This window comes from Berghia stephanieae, chromosome 3, assembly GCF_034508935.2.
Source record: "Berghia stephanieae isolate SIO BIC M18660-M18661 chromosome 3, UCSD_Bste_1.3, whole genome shotgun sequence".
Lineage (NCBI taxonomy): Eukaryota > Metazoa > Mollusca > Gastropoda > Nudibranchia > Aeolidiidae > Berghia > Berghia stephanieae.
The window spans coordinates 81,279,998-81,301,980 of NC_088362.1; the positions used below are offsets into that span (position 1 = coordinate 81,279,998).

Here is a 21,983-nt window from a genome sequence, read left to right on the forward strand (position 1 = left end):
GATGATGATGATGATGATGATGATGATGATGATGATGACGACGACAACGATGACAACGACGACGACGTAAACAATGAATATTAAGAAGATAACAGCAGTACCGGAAAAATGCAAAAACTAACCTGTGTAGTAACAATTCCATTTCCAGATGGAATCAAACGGTTCGCTGAATTTGATTCCATATTGGCACGGTCAGTGACGGACTTCAGGGCTTCTTGCACGAGAGTATTATCGAACTTTGCGGGTACTGGGGCTCCCACGAGTTGGTTCTGTATGGATGGAAAAGTATAGCAATACCTTAAAACATACTTCTTCCTCATGAACTAGATTTATTTCATAATGATTACCTACTGGTCGAAAAATGTGGAAACCCAAAAGATCTGCCAAAAACTCAAGTGTGTGTCAACCAATAATTTTGTACCAAATCTGGATTGAAGTTAGCTGAATATATCCGATTGATGAACATCTTAACTATCAGCTTCAGATTCAATGTTGAATGCAAAGGTGAAAAGAGAAAAGAGACAATTTTGTATACGAGAATGTGTTTTGCCTTAAGCACATATCTTGATCAAAATCAATCAAGATTACGAAAGCCTTATTCACTAAACACACTTGAACACACGTTTCAAAAAAGCTAGTTTAACTAGGTTAAGCATTTGGTAAAGATCTGAACATGTGTGTATGAAAGGTGCCAGACAAAGCAAGAAAGAAAATATAAGATAAATACAATCCCAAAAAATGAGTCGAACTCAACTGGGGATCGAACCTCAGACCTTCTGATTACCGGTCAGACGTGCTACCCCCAACATAGTTGGGACAACTTTGAATACTTATAATCTTCACAAGGATACGCGTCTTATGCCGTGAAACCTCGCTTGTATTTGGAAATGGTGAATTAAGTATAAAATAATCCCAACGGGTGCAAAATATGAATAAAAAATCACCCTTCAAAGCAAAGTGCAGAGGCCGTTCAAAGCCTCAAAAAACTCCAGAAAAGATTGAAATGATTAATCAATCTGTAAAAGGATCTCTTTCGTTTATAGTCTGATTGACATTTTTCGTACGAACTTGTCACATAACTGGTGATCTAAAAAAACAACAAAGAGCTGAGTGACGTCAATTTCAATCAATCAATAGAAGGAATTAGGATGATGTCACTCAGCTCTTTGTTATTGATTTTAGATCACAAGTATTGTGACAAGTTCATACTATAGTCAGATTTTTAATTAATGGCGCGTGTTTTTCTGTTTTTTTCCTCAGCTCTCCCTCCATCAAAAGTTGTAAAAAATTGTGTCAAGCTTTGAATCAATTTGTCTTAACTGATTTAGATTTTGGACCGTGTTGATGCCATATCAAAAAAGTTTTCTGTTTTAAGACCTATAAAAATTACTTTAAAACCGCTGTCATAAAATTCGAGATTTTTTTACACTGTAAAAAATATAAAAAAATTACGCACCACAAAGTATGAGATGAATTCATCGTTTTTCCCAAAAATTCTGGTGCTGACACGTAGTTCCGGCTAGTGATTTTGAGTTCATGTCATTCTTGTTTCCGAATAAAAACAATTCTCTTTAATTGCTATGAACATACAACTTAAGTCGGTTTGCCTTAAATTTGGAAATCATGATTTATTGCTTATTATCTACATCCTGTCGCAATTACCGATGTGAAATCTCTAGTTTTAAATTATTTGAAATACTGATTATAATATACTCAAAATTGTCATATTTACAATGAATGCTGTTTGTATAACTTTGAAAAATTGTATCTATATACACGAACGTTTCACAGAGCATTCAAAGGCTTTTAAAACATATACGCTTTTAAACTATACGATACGATACGACACTCTCTTAAACCTGCGAAAAGAAATCTACTTGTATCAATCAACCCCGAGAAGATGATTATCAAAATACGACGGAGAGAACATCAGTGTTGAACGACGTGATTGGGAAAAGGATCCAAGACAACTTTGATATGGATATCATCCAAAGATGTATGGAACTGGGTGAACATAAACATACATCCGACAAAGGAATGGACTGATAATTCGGGTAGAAAAAGACGCATGAGTTCTTGCAGCTGATGAAGATACTAGGTGTTTAGAAGAATGCCATTCCATTTTTTTTTCTTCTCCGCATCATTGGAAGGTAGAGACTATCATTCTGGGGTCAATGCAGAGGTGTTTGAAGACTGGCTAAAGAACCGTTTGCTGCTTTTCCACGAAGCAGTCAGCCGCATTGCACTGGACCACACTGCTATTCGGTGGCGCATGATCACCTCATTGTTCCAACTTCGCAACTATAAAAACTGATATGATTTCATGGCTCCAATCAGACAGCACTACATATTCTGATTATTTATCAAATGCCCAACTATACTCCTAGTGAAAAGAATCAAACCAGAAACAGTTTTCAAAGCAGACTGTCTAGTCAATGAGTTTTGACACGAGTTGCGCGACTTCCCTCATATCACTGTGAGGGCAATCCGATCGAGCTCATTTGGACCCAAATAAAGGGAAATATGAGAGGTGGAACACCAAATTTACTCTCACTGACGAGGCAATAAATGATAGAACAATGGAAAATCAGAAAACGGTATGCTTCAACCTTCACAAACTGGAGGAAAATTACATTTCATTGGATAAAGTGATGCCACGAAACATTTCCATAGTCGTTTCAGTTCTCCTTTTCCTCATCCTCATCATTAGAATAGGATAATTGTTGTGTCCAGTATGTATTTGTTGTTGTTGTTGGTGTTTTGTAGTTGTTGTTATTGCTGAACACATGTACATATGTGTGGAAGCAATGTATCATAAATTGATGAATTTCTACTTTTGATCAGTTTACATGAAATTTATGTAATATTCTTTGGCATTAACACAAGCTATATCTATAAATTATAGCCAGCCAATATAATGTTGAAAGTGCGTAATGTTCACTTTCATTTGTATTTATCAATAATGTGAATTGATAGTTATAAAATGTAGATCTCTGATAATTAAGGATTGTCTTTCGTTCCTTCATAATCAGATACTATATCGTTTAAGTGTCAATTAACCAAACTTTGCATTTTAACGAATTCCTTCAAAATGGATAAGCGTAAAAGACATAATTTTGATACTGCAAATCATCTAAGAGTTACGATCCTTACCAGTTATCGATTTTAATATAACTGTTATAAGCGAAATCCTTTCCTATTGTTTTACAATTAATGAAAAAATATTTTATGATTAAGACAAATTGCCTCAGAGGTTCATACACACTTTTGCAGCTGTGCATTGAGGGACAGCTGAGAAAAAAAAAGAAAAACACACGCGACTTATTAAAAACCTGACTATAAAAATATCAATCAGACTATAAACGTATAAGGCTACACATTGTTTCGGGTGTTGGTACGTATCATATGGCGGGTGGATGTTGTGAGTATTTTACTATAGATGCTATTCTCTTAGTTTAAATAAAAACTCATAACTACCGCTAGTGGGATATTGATCCTGTGCGTTTGGTAAAGTTACTCACAACAGTTCGCCAGCCTGATATAACGTACCAACTCAGAAAACTGCGTGTAACCTTGACCGCTTATAGTCAGATCAATACAATCTATAAACGTTGGAGGTTACACATATTTTTGTGTGTTAGTAGGTTTCATCCAGCTAGCAGATGTTATGAGATTTTTGGATAAATGCATGACATCAATATATCAATACAAATTAAATTTTCAGCCTCACTATCGATTGGTAATAATAATAATAACAATAATAATAATAATAATAATAATAATAATAATAATAATAATAATAATAATAATATAATGATAATAATGATGACGATGATGATGATGATGATGATGATGATGATGATGATGATGATGATGATAATAATAATATTGATATGTATTTTTTGTCCTCAAAATTGTGGCAATTTATCATTTAGTAACACATATATAACGATACAATATTATAAAGAATATACATTACATATTATATTGACAGATATACACACATATGCACACTAGTCACATCGTAGTCATCGTCACCATCATCGATGAATCTAAGTAATATAAAATGCCATTTGTGCTTGTTTGTTTTCACTAAAACTACAATGTAAACAATAATAATGGGATACCTATTTTGTGCGCTACGTTTTCCGGCTTCTAATGTTCCAAATCTTCAGGCTCGAACGCGAAACCAAATGATACGAACAGTTTCAATTTCAGTGTTCGAGTGTGTAATTTGCATCCATTGTTCAAGAGTAAATTTGTGTTAACCCGAAATGGATTTCCGGTCTTTAACTGTAGATGTCTCACTCCCATAATTTTAGAATCCGTTGAAGATTTGTTCTCATCTTTACGATTCAAGTAGTAATTTTACCAACAGTCACTAGCTTCACTCAGCGATTCCCACGTTTTCTTTACTCATGTCGGATTCAGGCCCATGCACGTGATTGATTAGGATACTTTTTGAGAAAAGATACTTTTCATAATAATAGATGGATTATGGGTTTTCATTGGAAACAATTTGTGATTTGTTGAATGATGTGCACGAAATTGTGGTACTCGATGCGAAAAGGTGCGTGAAAACGATAGTTTAACAAAAAAAGGAAAAATGAGTTGTCAAGAGAAGAAAAGCCAGCAGAGAGGATAGATTGTGAAATGAGTTTGATTGTTATTTCGTTTAGATCAAAACACACAGGTACAATCTGGAACGTGTGTCAATCATAAAAAACAACAAACACATACCCTCCCCTAGTAGTTAGAATATCAACAAAAGTAAACAAAAAAATAACAACCATCTTTTGTAGTACGAGCACCCACCGCTTTCTACCGGCAAAAGTCTAGCCTATTCATAATACTATTGACTCTCGCCCTTTCCTGATAGAAGTTTGTTCCTAGTTTGAAAGAAACGTTAGGCCTAAATTTATCTGCTCTCGATTGGGACAGGAAAAAGGCAAGGGATACCTGTCCTTTGATAAGTTGACAGTCTGCTGCTAAGCAATGTGTAAACAAAAACTTTGATTGGATGCGTATGACTTGCTGAAAGGTTAATTGCAGCATAGTTCGGGTCATTTACAGTTAATCATCTGGGTCATGTTTTGAAGGCGTCATCATCTTCTCATGTCTACGTAAATGTGTATACAGAAATTGTAATTCCACACATTTCCATGAAATTGTAATTCCACACATTTCCATGTGACACCGACATACCCACGTCTCATAACAGCATGTGAACATCGTGGTGAGCAAAGTCATGGAAAAAACAACAACGATGAACGACGTGAACGGTGTGTACTGTCTATAGCAAGTCAGTAAAATTTCATAAGGCTCAGTAAATTAATAAGAAAATAAGAATGATTTAAAATGTGTTATATACTTACCACGCCATCGCATTTAATGTGTACTTTTGTAAGCTTTGGGTTCATCCATACCCTTTCCCAAACTTTAATCGTGCAAGTATGGTTCTAAAAGATGAAAATAAAGATTTTTAAAATTACGACTCCGACCAAGGTGGTGTTGGTGATGATGATGATGATGATGATGATGATGATGATGATGATGATGATGATGATAGTTGTTGTTGTTTGTGGTGTAGTTGGTGTTGTTGTTGTTGCTGTTTTTGTTGTTGTTGTTGCTGTTCTGGGGGTGGTGGTGGTGGTGTATTGGTAAAAAAGATGATTAGTTGTTATTGCTGATGCTGCTGTTGTTGTTATTGTGTTAGTGGTGGTGGTGGATGTGGTAGTGGTGGTGGTGGTATTATTTATTGTTTCTTCATTCAATGCTTCATTTTCGCATCATCAATAATAATAGATAAAATATACTTACATTTGGTTTACCATTCATCTTGATTTTGAAAGTGTACATTGTCCCCTCAACAACCTGAAAAAAACCCAGAAATTTGATGACTGGATCGAATTGCAATGGTAATTTTTTAAAAGCAAGAGATAGAAGGCTTAGACAGTTACTCAAGCGAAGCAAATGGACTAGTTTTGCCCAGCTTCAGGCACTTTCGTTTTTTTATTTCCTTGAGCAAGATTACCAACCTCAAATTTGCTCACTTTGGACAACATGGGTGATTCCTGTTAACATGAGACATCTTGTTCGATGGATTATCTCTATTCCTTCGTGGAATGCCCATACGATGGTATCTAATGATTCGGAAGGGCGTATCTTTTTTTAAAAAACCTAAAGTCTAAATTATGAAATGTCAATGTTTAGGAGAGTGACTGCAGTTTCTTAAGCCATGGGAAAATAACCCTTTGCATTTCATTTTCCAACCATGTTGACTTACAACGTTTCAATATAAACAGTTCGTTCCTGCATAATTCCAAATTGAACATAATCATAAACATAACTAACCTGTGACGTTGCTTCGATGACCGCTACAGCTGCATGCTTTTGGTAAACTTGAGGGTTTTTATCATGGAGATATTTGTTGATGGCACGAGCAGCAAAAATCACTTTAGGATCGTTGAGTTCGACATGGATGTGTGTTTCTCCACCCATCACATTGGTGGAAGCTGCTAATGGCAGCAATATAGCCACAGTCATTAAAACTACCTGTAATAGAATATTTTATAAATTTATGTCATTGGTGAAAAAGTCTCACCTATAAGAATTAAGTTTATTTCTTTAGCATAATACTATTCAGCAGAGATGTTAAGTGTTGCTCAGTATACAGATTTGCAGTTATCCAAAATTTAATATCATTATGTTTACGATTTGTCGTCACACTCATATTTAAAGTTAGTTCAAATTTTGACAGCAAAACATGTGATATGTATTTGTACTTCATGTTTAATCCAACATGATATTTTGTAAGATGTCAACATTGGTTATTTGTTCTCTGGCACAAGTAATTGCTTCATAAATGGAACTTTTATGCAAAGCACGTGCCAAGATTACAATATACAAATGACTGATCGGGATGGAGTGTGGAATGAGTTTTTATTATAATATAGTTTTCAATACAAAGCAGAAATCACATTCGATTGATTTCTACAGATAAATGAATTCCGATGAGTCTTGGCTTGAATCCGATAGACTACATACAACATTTGAACAATAATGTCCAACATGGTGTATAAGGATCGTACAACTTACACAAGCAAAGTTAACGGAGTTATAGTTCAAAATGCATGGAATCGAATCCGGCCCTATTCATCAAGACATCAGAAAATGAATTGGATCACGAGGAAAAAGGCTCCGCATAGTCAGTAGAAAAATCGCGGATCGACAAATGACACCGAAATTTGAGAATTACCTTTAAATTCTTTCGTATGGCAAATAATATTTTGCGTTTATTAAAGCAACTAAACAATCGACATCTCTCAACAAATGTTCTTGAATAGTTTTGTATCTACATAAATTTCAATAAGAAGGTTGAATTGTGTAATAATTTCAGGCTTGCGTCATTTCTAGTCTAATGACCACAGACTTCTAAACTTTTCAAGTTTTTTTTTCTTACACCCATATGTATCGGTGGTGCTTGCATGTATGTTTACTGTAAGGAAGGCTATTATTTGTTAAATATCTAGATTGCTTGGGTTGTGGGTGGGGGGTTACATTTTTTTAAAAACTCATTTTGTCTATAATAGTTTCCGGCTATGTGGTCTAGTGGTATTGCACTCTCTTTCGGATCGGATGGTGCTGGGGTCGAGCCTCGCTCGGCGCATAGTTGAGTCCTTGGAAAAACCTTTTTACTCACATTTTCTCACCGTACTCAGGTATGAAATGAGTACCTGGTCGTCAACAGCATTCTCTCTCCGAAAATAGTGAAATATCGCCTAACAGGCGTCATGTCCCGTCCTAAATGTGTGTTGTTGTTGGCAAGGGACCCCTTGTAAAGCGCTTTGGGCACGTCTAGTGGAAATACGCTGTATAAACGCTCAATCAATCAATCTCTTGATACACCGAATAAATTAATTTCATCTTGTGTACAATGTTCTTATTCATTCCATGCTCATGTAATATCTTTGATGATATAGTACAGACGTATGAAACAAATTAGATAAGGAAATAAAAGACACCCATACAGTAATTGCAGGAAAGTTTTGAAAACATTCCTATTCAGGTAGACTTTTGAGTATTAATAATCTTAGCGTTTTGTGTTACCCAATTGTATTTGTATATGTAGCGCCTTAGAGCACTTTGTAGATTTCGCGCTCATTGTACATTAATTATACATTACATTTACATTACAAACGATAAATGATAAAATACATTGACTCGTCAAAGTTATAGAATCCCCTCTTAGCAAAAATCTAGAAGCTGAAAATATTTAAGATCTTCGAAAAAATAAATGAACACCCAATTTTTAAAGTGGATCTCTTGGTGTGGCTTTGCAGTCTTGTGGTATGACATTCCTGTAAGACTTGTAAGTTTATGGTTCGAGTCTTTGGTGTGAGTGACCCAAGGCTGAGAACTCAAAGTAAGCTGTATAACCACATTGTCTCACCTTACGTTGGGGTAAAATGAGTACCTGTTAGGTAAAATTTTTGTCTCTATCGAAGAAAAAAATGGAATAGTGCCTTTCAGTCGTCGTCCTTTGTCCTATTCGGTTTTTAGCTTGCGACCCTTTATAAAGTCTTTTTTATTTTATTTTATTTATTTTTTTTTGGTAAAGCTTAGAGGATATTGAGCAAAAAATTATTATTATTATTATTATTATTATTATTATTATTATTATTATTATTATTATTATTATTATTATTATTATTATTATTATTATTATTATTATTATTATTATTATTATTTAATCATCATTTAAACATTTTTGCCAAGCTGTTTTTAAAAGATTGTATTTATTTTTGTAGAACAAAATAGAGGTTCTCAACCCATAGTAATAATTAAACGGTAGACCGGAATCATACACCTCAAAAGAAAAGAGACGAGGGAGTGTAACAATAAGTATCTGGCGATATTTTATCATCGACGTCACACAGACACACGGCTATAATGATCTCTAAAGAACAGATGACGCCATAAAACATTTATCTGTCTTGAATTCATAGTAGTAGTAATGGTAGTAGTAGTAGTAGTAGTAGTAGTAGTAGTAGTAGTAGTAGTAGTAGTAGTAGTAGTAGCAGCAGCAGCAGTAGCAGCAGCAGCAGCAGCAGCAGCAGTAGTAGTAGTAGTAGTAGTAGTAGTAGTAGTAGTAGTAGTAGTAGTAGTAGTAGTAGTCACTGGCGGTCGGTCAATAGAGCGAAGTTGTTTTGTGCCGCCCTATTATTTTCCGTAGATTAGCATGTCAACCAAACAAAAAACTTCAATTTTAAAATTTTGATAAAAATTAAAAATTTAGCACATACTGCTTTTTGTTTTGAATTTAATATTTGACGACTCGTGCGTCGCTCCGCGAAGGTAGCGTCAAATCGGCACGTTTCATCTTTCCCCCGTTGCCTGCGCGGGGTGACAATGAGCGGAGGGTGTGGTGTGGTGGGGAAGTTTTTTTTTTTGTTTATATGAGCCAGTATTCGTTTGGCCGTCCTGTCCTTATCCTATACTCTGTTGTACCTTGAAGAAAGGTCGTTACCACTCCCCAATCTCCCTCCACCCTCCCTCCCCAACTAACTATTGTCTTTCACTGCTAGAATAATTAGGCCAAGACGGACAATCTAGCGATGCACGCCCTGAGGTCCTACTTGGGATAAATTAAAACCATATCAGTTTTATCACTGAAAGAAGAGGCTTTGCTTCACTTAGATATACGGATGAAGAGAATGGCAATAAATATATATTTTATCATTGTTGGTTTTGCTTAAATATATATTAAATATCAAAAAGAACAGTAAACAAAGTATGCACCGAGAAGAGCCCCATGGTACTATAAATAAAAATCCCTGACCCCACGGAGTCCTTCATCCCCGCACACTCCCAACGATCCCTACTCAACTTGTATTGTGTGCATTGTCTAATAATAGTATAATTATAAAGATGTCGCTGATTGTGTGTGAAGTTAACAAGTGCTTTGCGTTTGGAATTAAATGTGGATTTTTAAATTCAATTATTCTAAAGTTGTGTGTCATACCGTTAGTATTCAGAGAAAATGTATTATCGCTGTTGTCATTGTTTATGAAACCTACCTGTTTTTATCTTGAATCATTTTATTTTAAAAAGTTATTTCTGTAATTTGTAACCAATCATGAATCATGTTGATTTTTTAATTGAAAATCGATTCCGACACTTATCCCATCAAGAGAAAATAGTGGTGAAAGATTTAGGTCCACACAAACCAGTGAATTTTAACTTAGTTTCTAACACACCGAGGAGACAGCGCCGATTTAATAATGATTATTTTTAAAACGCTTCATTGTTTTTATTGCTTGATATTTGGTGATGTATGCTATAACGGACAACAGGAGGATTCAGTGATATTGCGCACATCTCTCAGGCACTGAAGAAACATTCTGAATGAAATAGCCATGTCACAGATGCTGTTAAATATAAACTTTTCAACGTTGTAGATATATGAAATCAGTTGGAAACAGGACATGCTGCGTCTGTGAGTCGTTATAATGAACAGATGAAAGTTAACAGACAAGTTTTGTCCAAGATCATTGATGCTCTTTTGTGAGTACGTCTCGTTAATATTCTAACACACACACATACACGCACACACAAATACACGCACATATGCAAACAATGCAATACCCCCCCTCCAACACACACACACACACACACACACACACATACAAAGTAGGTCAAATTAAGTTAAATTAACTAGACCAATAAAATTTGATTCTGTATTTCGGATTTGTGCCGCCTTAAATACAATGTGACCAACCGCCCCTGGTAGTAGTAGTAGTCGTAGTAGTAACAGCAGCATTAGTAGTAGTAGTAGTAGTAGTAGTAGTAGTAGTAGTAGTAGTAGTAGTAGTAGATACTGTATCCAGTGAAAAATAATCGGCTTAATATCACTAACAATTCTAGTGTTCGAGTCAATTTTCAATAAAATCAATCAGAAGGTTATGAAGATATCCACGTCAACGAGTGCGCACAGGTTGTGGGACAGACTAAAGTATAAACAATAAAGTGTTAGTAGTTATGAGTTGTCACATATTATTCTTCTCGAAAACATATTATGTAACTGAAATATTGCTTATATCTGTTGGCAAATTGCTTATTTGGACATGTAAGCAAACGGGTATCTAAACATTTTACATTTTAATGGAGTAAAGTTTGACATTCTCCAAGCTTTGTTCTTGAATGTGTCACAACATCATTCTATCTCATTTAATAGGGTCTGTTAACTTCCTCACGTATCCCTATTAGCATACAACACGATATTATCTTTGTTTATTTAAATTATACTGACAAACTCTCACAGCTTAGAAAAAAAATCGGTCTGTGACTAGTTGAAAACTCATAACATTTTCCATAAAACACATTAATTACCATAGATGGAAAGATTATAGGTATAATAAAGAAAACATACTTCACTTATTAACTATCTCGGCGCCACAATTAACGCAACGCTGTTTGATCAGTGATAGATTTCAAACATATTTATGAACTAATTGTTTTGTATATCACAAAAACAAGGAATTTAATACTAGTTCAATTATATTAAAATTGTTACAATTAAATAAGTACGAAGCAATCATCATATCCATTAAAACAAAAGTGATCCTCAAAACGAAGACTACAAAAGTATACATACGCAAAGAAACGACGCATGTTACCAATAGTGAGTACTGTTATGCAGATTAGTTGTGCTTTAATCCTCCGCTTGACTGCATGCGGGTCTGAACACGTCGCCTCGTGGAATGAATCAGGTCCATCTTGATCAAAAGTCTTGTTATTATTGACTTTAAACAGACAAAACAAAACGGTTTGCAACCGGAGTTTCAGACAAACCTGCTCTGCACATGCCTATTGCTTGGTTTCTTTCTGATACGGTTAAACGACCCATAACCATAAAAATACAATGGCAAATTATGATCTAAGTGCATGCGTCAAATCAGCTTTTGTCTTTTCTTTTTCATTCGAGATCTCAACAGATTATCCTTTTCCTCATAATTTGTGTACGCCACTTGTTGGATTTTGGAGTGTAAGATTTTGACATGATTTCATTAAACGGTCATAAAAAAGCGGATCAATCGAATAACACTATATCAATATCAAATTTCACAGAATTTGACGATCTATCACTATCATACTTTTAATTTTCAAGTAATCATTTTTAAATGTGAGTGAACAGAAACAGTTCAATGTTCATTGTGTTAATCATAGCACCGAGTATATGCCAATATTACAAATATTTGCAATGATCAGAAAATAATTGATCTCTTACCTTCATGGTTCTAAAGATTACAATATCGAAATCCTGTTTGTGAAGAATTCCAAGTTGTTTGAACTCCGGGAATAAACGGACACTTTTATAACGTATTATTTTGGGGACGTGTTTTTGATACCCACCTGACTGAAAATTACCAATTAAAAGACAACATAATGCGGCCAAAGATCTTTGATTCAATGTCGTGCTGCTGTGCCATGAAAGAACAACACTTCTATAGGTCTTTGTTTAAACTCATATGTGTATCTGAAAGATGTTGTCATCTGTCAATCATTCATCTGTTGAAAATCACACTACATTTGATGACGTTCGGGATGACCCAAATAAACAATGTACACATCTGATGACGTATGGGATGACCCAAATAAACAATGTACACATCTGATGACGTATGGGATGACCTAAATAATAATGTACACATCTGATGACGTTCGGGATGACCCAAATAAACAATGTACACATCTGATGACGTATGCGATGACCCAAATAAACAATGTACACATCTGATGACGTTCGGGATGGCCCAAATAAACAATGTACACATCTGATGACGTATGGGATGACCCAAATAAACAATGTACACATCTGATGACGTATGGGATGACCCAAATAAACAATGTACACATCTGATGACGTAAGGGATGACCCAAATAAACAATGTACACATCTGATGACGTATGGGATGACCCAAATAAACAATGTACACATCTGATGACGTTCGGGATGGCCCAAATAAACAATGTACACATCTGATGACGTATGGGATGACCCAAATAAACAATGTACACATCTGATGACGTATGGGATGACCCAAATAAACAATGTACACATCTGATGACGTATGGGATGACCCAAATAAACAATGTACACATCTGATGACGTATGGGATGACCCAAATAAACAATATACACATCTGATGACGTATGGGATGACCCAAATAAACAATGTACACATCTGATGACGTTGGGAAGGATCCAAATAAAAAAATGTAGACGCTAGTTTGAATGATTATTTAGCCAGTTAACTCTCGTACTCTAGCAAGACACGTAGTATTTAAAATGTAGCAAGAAAACACGTCCTTCAAATATCGATCGATTTAACTGACCCTCATCCTGGTAAAAACTCTCGAACTTGGGACCTCGCGAGTAAACTTGTTAATTTAATAAATAATTAAGTCGAATGAACGCCGTGTAGAAGCTAAATTTAATTTAATAACAATACTCTAAACACTTTACCACGTTTAGTTTTAAAGTCTAAATGAGAGGTATAATACTCGGTTTCTGATATGTAGTATGTAGATCGAGGGTTCGAGGCTCATTGTGAGTTGTTGACACCCCGATACTGTCTATCTCCTTTTCATCCTCTCTCTCTCTCTCTCTCTCTCTCTCTCTATATATATATATATATATATATATATATATATATATATATATATATATATATATATACATATATATATATATATATATATATATATATATATATATATATATATATATATATATATATTGAATCGTGTTTGATACAAATATGGTACGAAAAGTGCTCGACATGCAGTACTGGAGCGAATTATTATTATTTAAAATATTTACCACAATGTTTGAGACAGTCTACATTAATGTTTCAGGCTTAATTTGCCATCGTCAGGACTGAGTTATTTTGTCAACAAAACAACTCAGTCCTGACGATGGCAAATTAAGCCTGAAACATTAATGTAGACTGTCTCAAACATTGTGGTAAATATTTTAAATAATATATATATATATATATATATATATATATATATATATATATATATATATAAATATATATATATATATATATAGTATATAGTAGTATATAGCAGTCATCAAATGGTTTAAAACCCTCACCAACAAACGCAACCTACAATTCATACAGCTCGATATCTCTGATTTTTACGCCAGTATAACAGAAAAAAACATTCACCAGAGCCATCACATTCGCAACAGAACACACCGACATCGACCAAAACACCATAAACATAATCAAACACGCAAGACGGTCGCTCCTCTCCCACAATGGAGAAATCTGGACCAAGAAAAAAGGCCAATTTGACGTCACCATGGGTGCACACGACGGAGCAGAAGTGTGCGAACTAGTGGGCCTCTACATCACACACCAGATCAAGGACCAACTGCCTAACATAAACTTCGGCCTCTACAGGGACGACGGACTAGGAACACACACCACAACATCAAAATCCAACATTGAAAGAATGAAGAAAAAACTCATAAACTTATTCAAGGATCTCGACCTCAAAATCACACTAGAAAGCAACCTACACCAAGTCGATTTCCTGGACACAACCCTCTGCCTCAAAACTAACACGTATAGACCATACAAGAAACCCAACAGCGCCCCATTGTACGTCCACAAACACTCCAACCACCCACCTACGATAATAAAACAAATACCCACTATGATAGAACAACGGCTAAACAACCTCTCTTCAAATGAAAACATATTCAACGAAACAAAACAAGACTACGAAATGGCACTCAAACAAAGCGGACACATCTCAACACTGAAATACAAAAATTTAACACACGCCACAACACCAAAACAAAACAGAAAAAGGAATATAATATGGTTCAACCCGCCGTTCAACAACGCAATCACTTCAAATATCGGCAAGCAGTTCCTTGCACTCATCGATAAACACTTCCCGAAGAACCACCGTCTGCACAAAATAATCAACAGAAACAACGTCAAGATAAGCTACAGCTGTGCACAAAACATGAAACAGATCATTACCAACTACAACAGACAAATCATATCCGAACCCAACAACATCAATACAAATAAAGACAACTGTAACTGCAGAAAGAAAGACAATTGCCCTCTTAAAGGAAACTGCCAAAAAAGCGCCATAGTCTACAAAGCCACCATAACCACTGATAACACCGCAGCACAATACATCGGCAGCACAGAACCCCCATTCAAAACACGATACAACAATCACAAAGCCTCCATAACACATGAAAGCAAAGCAAAAAGCACCAAATTAGCAATGCACTATTGGGAACAAATAAACACAAATAAAACACCAACAATAACCTGGGAGGTCGTCAGGCAAAGCAGCCCCTACAGATGCGGTGCTAGAAAATGCAATTTATGCCTGACATGGCAGAGAAACTGGAGATATTATTACACAACTACAGAAACAATAGCACCTTAAACAAAAGATCAGAACTGATGACAATGTGCAGACACTCTAACAAATTCAAGCTCAAAACGCAAAAGGCCAAATAACCCCCCCCCCTCCCCCCCTCCCCCCCCCCCTCCCGACCCCATTATACCCCTCCTCCCCCTCTCCCCCCCCCCCCCCCGCCTCCCCACGCAACCACATTCCACAACACTATCACACACACACACATGTACACACCACACACAACACACCTACACGCATACACACACACACACACACACACACACACACTCATAATATAAGCAATGAGAGCACATCACAATACACATCAACACTAATCACCAATACACAACGAAACAACTTTAGTTTGGAGTAAGAACTTTTCTACGGACATTACAATGGATTACGCTGACTGAAGACGTGGAAGACACAGAAACGAGTCGTCTCGGCCACAAAAATGTGAGTGAAAATTTGCATTCTATATATATATATATAATATATATATAATATATATATATATATATATATATATATATATATAATATATATATATATATATATAAAACAATACAGTCGACTCCGGATAAGACGATGCCCAGGGGAACTGAAAGTAAAATCGACTTAAACGGAGTGTAACCAAATGAGCAAATAATATGTGTGTAAATAAAACAAGCCCATCTAGCATACGTATGACCCTTCATGTCGCGCTGTCTGCTGATGTTGCTTGGTCGCATCAAATTGACCAGAGAAGTAGAGGTCCCTGTTGTGGTCATCAGAGGCTCCTACACGCATTTGCCCCAAAGAGAAATCAGAATACATAAAAAGCGGTATTCGAGATCAAAAAGCGTAATCAACTTTCTGTTATTGACTAGTGACATGCTTTACAACAGAAAATGTAATAGACAATCCAAAAGTACTCAAATGATATAATATAAAATGTGTAAAAATGTGCAGACTAAAAGAGGGTCAAATAATAATAATAGAGGACACGGGCCTTAGAAGTCTCAGAGCAGAGCATTGAATGGATGGATTTAATCTTGTCAGGACCCCCCCCCCCTCCAAACACACACCCAATTAAACAATGCAAGTGCCAACACACACACACACACACACACACACACACACACACACACGCTCGCGCACAAAAACACAGGTCTAAAATTTAAAAGGGAAAGAAGCCGACTGTACTCAATAATACTACCGATTGAAGCCAACATATTACCTAGGTCATTGACCTCACATATTGGAGTCAACATAATAATAATACTTCGGTCAACCCCCTCCCTAAAAAATATTATTATTTGACATCAACTGCACACAATTTGAAGGGACTAATCAGACACACACACACACACACACACACACACACACACACACACTCACACTGTGTGTAGATTGACAATAGGAGCTGCCGATGCTATAGCTCACTCTTTTAATATTTTTGTTTAACTAGAGATTAAAACAAACAAAAAATTCCATGATTGGTTAAGCTGAAAAGCGGAATGTTTGCCTTGAATGGGGAATATAGACCAACTAAGTGGAATTATTCCGCGAAAAGCGTAGGAGCCTCTAGGTTAAGGTCATGCTTCTTGTAAATCGTTGAGACAGAAATGGCTGGTATGCCAATTTCCTCAGACTTTTCGACTGCGTCGATCAACTGGATCTTTCTTTTCAGCGATAGGTTTGCCATTGTAGTTGTAGGCTTGACTTGGAGTCTTGATAAAATTGATACTAATTAAGAGGGCCATTACATAGGATGGCCTGGGATCAGAACAAAAAAAATTTTTTAATCTTGAACTTGAAGTTGCCACGATGTAAAATGTGAGATGGATAAATCGACTTGGGTAAAGATCGACTTAAGCAAGGTCGACGTCTCCAGAGTGCACTGTATTCCTCCCAGACACCTCTAAAGACCCCCCTGATGATTCCAGGAATTCTGGATGAAACAACGTTCCTGGAGTATGTGTATATTACTCTCTCTCTCTCTCTCTCTCTCTCTCTCTCTCTCTCTCTCTCTCTCTCTCTCTCTCTCCCTCTACCGTCCATTCCATACAGTATTCAATAATAATAATAATAATAATAATATAATTATATAATAATATAATAATATAATAATAAAATAATATAATAATAATATAATAATATTAATATAATAATAATAATAATAATAATAATAATATATAATAATAATAATATAATAATAATATAATAAAATAATAATAATAATAATAATAATAATAATAATAATAATAATAATAATAATAATAATAATATAATAATAATAATAATAATAATAATATAATAATAATAATAATAATTAATATAATAAAATAATAATAATAATAATTATATATAATAATAATAATAATAAATAATATAATAATAATAATAATAATAATAATAATAATAATAATAATAATAATAATAATAATAAATATAATAATATAATAATAATAATAATAATAATAATAATAAAAATATAATATAATAATAATATTAATAATAATAATAATAATAATAATAATATATAATAATAATAATAATAATATAATAATAATAATATAATAATAATAATAATAATAATAATAATAAAATAATAAGAATATATAATAATATATAATAAATAATAATAATAATAATAATAATAATAATAATAATAATAATAATAATAGATGATATAATGAAATAATAATAATAATAATAATAATTATATGATAATAAATAATAATAATAATAATAATAATAATAATAATAATATAATAATAATAATGAATAATAAAATAATAATAATAATAATAATAATAATAATAATAATAATAATAAATAATAATAATAATAAATAATATAATAATAATAATAATAATAATAATAATAATAATAATAATAATAATAATAATAATAATAATAATAATAATAATAATAATAATAATAATATAATAATAATATAATAATAATAATAATAATAATAATAATAATAATAATAAATAATAAAATAATAATAATAATAATAATAATAATAATAATAATAATAATAATAATAATAATAATAATAATAATAATAACAAGTACAAATGATCGAAATCTCAGGTTCTAGTGTTTTTTTTTCGAACATGAGAGTCCTTTGAATAGATCGATATTTTGAAGGACGATTTTTGACCAAAATTGTAATACGTGTCTTTCCATGGTATGGCAGTTCGCCGATTGACAATGATTAATTTGAAAAGGTGGGGGGGGGGGGGGGGCAACCCAATAATATTCTGACAATATCCCGGCACTGAACTTTATCCTTATTCTTATGCTTGTCACCTATCATAGTTTATTGATTATAGTATTATTATGTGTCTTGAGGTCAATATTTTTACACAAGATAGCCGTTTTATCCTTTGTTGTGTATTACATTCGATGTTGAAGCGATAAAAGTAAAATGAAAAATATTGATAAACAGTTATACCACGTATCCACCCACTAAACGGACTGATGGCTCTGAAGGAGGATCATGGACGGTAGGCACCCTTGTCTTCAATGGCTGTCCAGCGTTGTTGTTGAGCAGGACGCACTGCACTGTCTGACGTGTTATATAGAGCTTCTGTAGTTTACATAAGACCTCCTTCTATTGCGTTGAGCGTAAAGTTCCAATCGTCATGCCAATCTACAAAAGTTCGAAGGTAATGTCCATCAATATTATGCAGATCACCCACTAAACACTGATGGCTCTGAAGATGATCATGGACGGTAGCACTGTTGCAACCCACTTGTTTGACAAGCTGTCACTGTTATTGAGCTTTGAGCAGTAGACTGCATCTATGTACTAAAGACCATGTCATGCAAATCTATCAAAAGCGTTTCGAAGGTTAAATAGTCCATCATATTATGTTGTCACGTGCTCATCGGTCGAAGTTAATGATTTATGTATCAATCTATCAACTTGCTGCCTTTTCGCAAATGATGTATATATCAGGTGATAGTCGCTCCACTGTTCCAACGTGTTTGTGGCAATACGAGATTTGTGTAAGTGTCTCATGATAACTATATTTAGGTCGATGTTCTTGGAGAGTTTACGTTGGCATGAACTTTCATTTGTTAACATGTGTATGTTCCCTCCATGTTTACTTATTATTGTTCGAATTATTTAAGTAAAAATTTTCACGTTTGGGAATGTATATACTTTTTAATATAATTATAATAATTATATTAATGAATTTTATAATATGATATATTATATATTAACATATTATATTATAATTTATATTATATGTATTATATATAATGATATAAATATAATTTAATAAATTATAATAATAATAATAATAATTATATTAATAATAATAATAATAATAATAATAATAATAATATAATAATATAATAATAATAACAAAATTTTATATTAATTAATAATAATAATATATATATAATAAAAATAAATAATTATAAATAAAATTTTTAGTATTATTAGTAGTAGTAGCATGTAGTAGTAGTTAGTAGTAGTAGTAGTAGTAGTAGTAGTAGTAGTAGTACTCGTAGTAGTAGTAGTAGTAGTAGTATAGTCAGATTTTTTATTAATGGCGCGTTTTTTTCTGTATTTTCTCAGCTCTCCCTCTATCAATAGTTGTAAAAAATTGTGTCAACCTTTGAATCAATTTGTCGTAACTGAATCTAGATTTGGGATCGTGTTGATGCCATATCAAATCAGTTTTCTTCTTTAAGACCTAATAAAAACTACTTTAAAACCGCTGTTATAAAATTTGAGATTTTACACTGTAAAAAATGTAAACAAGTTACGCGCCACAAAGTATGAGATGAATTCATCGTTTTTTCCCAAAAAAACTGACACAAGTGAATATGAGTTCACGTCATTCTTGTTTCCGAATAAAAACAATTCTCTTTAATTTATGAACTTACAAGTTATGTAGTTTGCCTTAAATTTGAAATTTATGATTTATTGCTTATTATTGCTGTAGCAATTACCGATTTCAAATCTCTAGTTTTAAATCATTTGAAATACTGATAACAATATACTCAATATTGTCATATTAACAATGAATGCCGTTCTTGTAATATAAAATTGTATAGGTATATGCAGGGACGTTTCACAGAGCATTCAAAGGCTTTTAAATCATATATGCTTTTAACCTATACGATATGATACGACACTCTCGTAAAGCTGCGGTAAGAAATCTACTTGTATCTATCAATAAGCCGTTAAAGAGGACGACTATGGAATTGGAATTTCACAATCAACTCCGAGAAGATGATTATCGAAATACGACGGAGAGATCACCAGTGTTGAACGACGTGATAGGAAAAGGATCCAAGACAACTTTGATATGGATATCATCCAAAGAACTGGAGAAACGTAAACATACATCGGACAAAGGAATGGACGTCTGATAATTCGGGTAGAAATAGACTTATGAGTTCTTGCAGGTGGTGAAGATACTGGGTGTTTAGAAGAATACCATACTATTTTTTCTATTCTGCACCATCTCGAAGGTAGAGACTATCATTCTGGGGTCAATGCAGAGGTGTTTGAAGTGGCTAAAGAACCGTTTGCTGCCTTTTCTCGAAGCACTCAGCCGTATTGCATTGGACCACACGACAATTCGATGGCCCATGATCACCTCAATGCTCCAACTTCGGCAACCATAAAAACTGATATGATTCCATGGCTCCAATCAGAAAAAAAAAACTGAACACTTTGAGTATCTTCACCATCAGCAAGGCACTCAAAGCAAATGGCGCCGGTACACCAAAGGCAGTGAACAGGAACAACTCTGGCACTTTAATGATACAAGTGCAGGGTCGACAAGAGAGTGAGAACCTCTTGAAATGTACCAGATTCTCTGACATCCCAGTCACCGTTGAGGCTCACAGGAGCCTCAATAGGTCAAAAGGTGTCATAAGAAGCAGAGATCTGGTAGCTGTTCGGAACAGGAGATGGTTGAGGAACTGGAGGGTGTTGTCGAAGCTCGGCGGGTTAGCATCCGCCGCGGCGACAGCACAATCCAGACCAACACCTGGATCCTGACTTTTGACAGCCCGAGACCCCGTCGAGAATAAGAATTGAATACCTCGACTTGGAGGTTCGGCCTTACGTCCCGAACCCCATGAGATGTTTTAACTGCCACCGGTACGGCCATACTAAAACAAACTGCCGCCGTAAAGCTACATGCCCCCGCTGCGGCAAAGAAGACCACAATGAGGAAAACTGCAAAGTGGACCCTTGTTGTCTGAACTGCCAAGGCAAGCATGCAGCACATTCGAAAGATTGTCCTAAGTGGCAAGAAGAAAAGGCAATCTTGACATACAGAGCCACTTACGGCGGTACGTTTGCTCAGGCAAAAGCAGTGATCTGCCCCCCTCGGCAGGTCGCTGCTTCTGCCAAGAGTTATGCAGAAGTTGCCAGGGCTGCTGGTAATAACCAAAACAGCCATGGCAAAATCGCACAGACTAGAAAAGACAGTCCTCAAAAGAAAAAGCCATCAAGACCTAAAAACAAGGTCGCAAATGTGTCAAAAAATCTTT

At 34.4% G+C, this 21,983-nt stretch overlaps 1 protein-coding gene across 1 annotated transcript in view; it reads right to left on the minus strand.

Annotated features, from left to right (window-relative positions):
* Positions 1-12,570, minus strand: part of LOC144969667 (uncharacterized) — a 17,994-nt gene extending 5,424 nt beyond the window's left edge. Inside the window, exons 1-5 of the mRNA XM_078908812.1 lie at positions 12,290-12,570; positions 6,355-6,555; positions 5,821-5,874; positions 5,376-5,459; positions 123-269 (exon numbers count right to left, since the gene is read on the minus strand). Of these exons, the coding sequence (XP_078764938.1) occupies positions 123-269; positions 5,376-5,459; positions 5,821-5,874; positions 6,355-6,555; positions 12,290-12,295 (492 nt within the window). The 5' untranslated portion in view covers positions 12,296-12,570. The remainder of the gene's footprint in view (positions 1-122; positions 270-5,375; positions 5,460-5,820; positions 5,875-6,354; positions 6,556-12,289) is intronic.
* Positions 12,571-21,983: the final 9,413 nt, after the last annotated feature.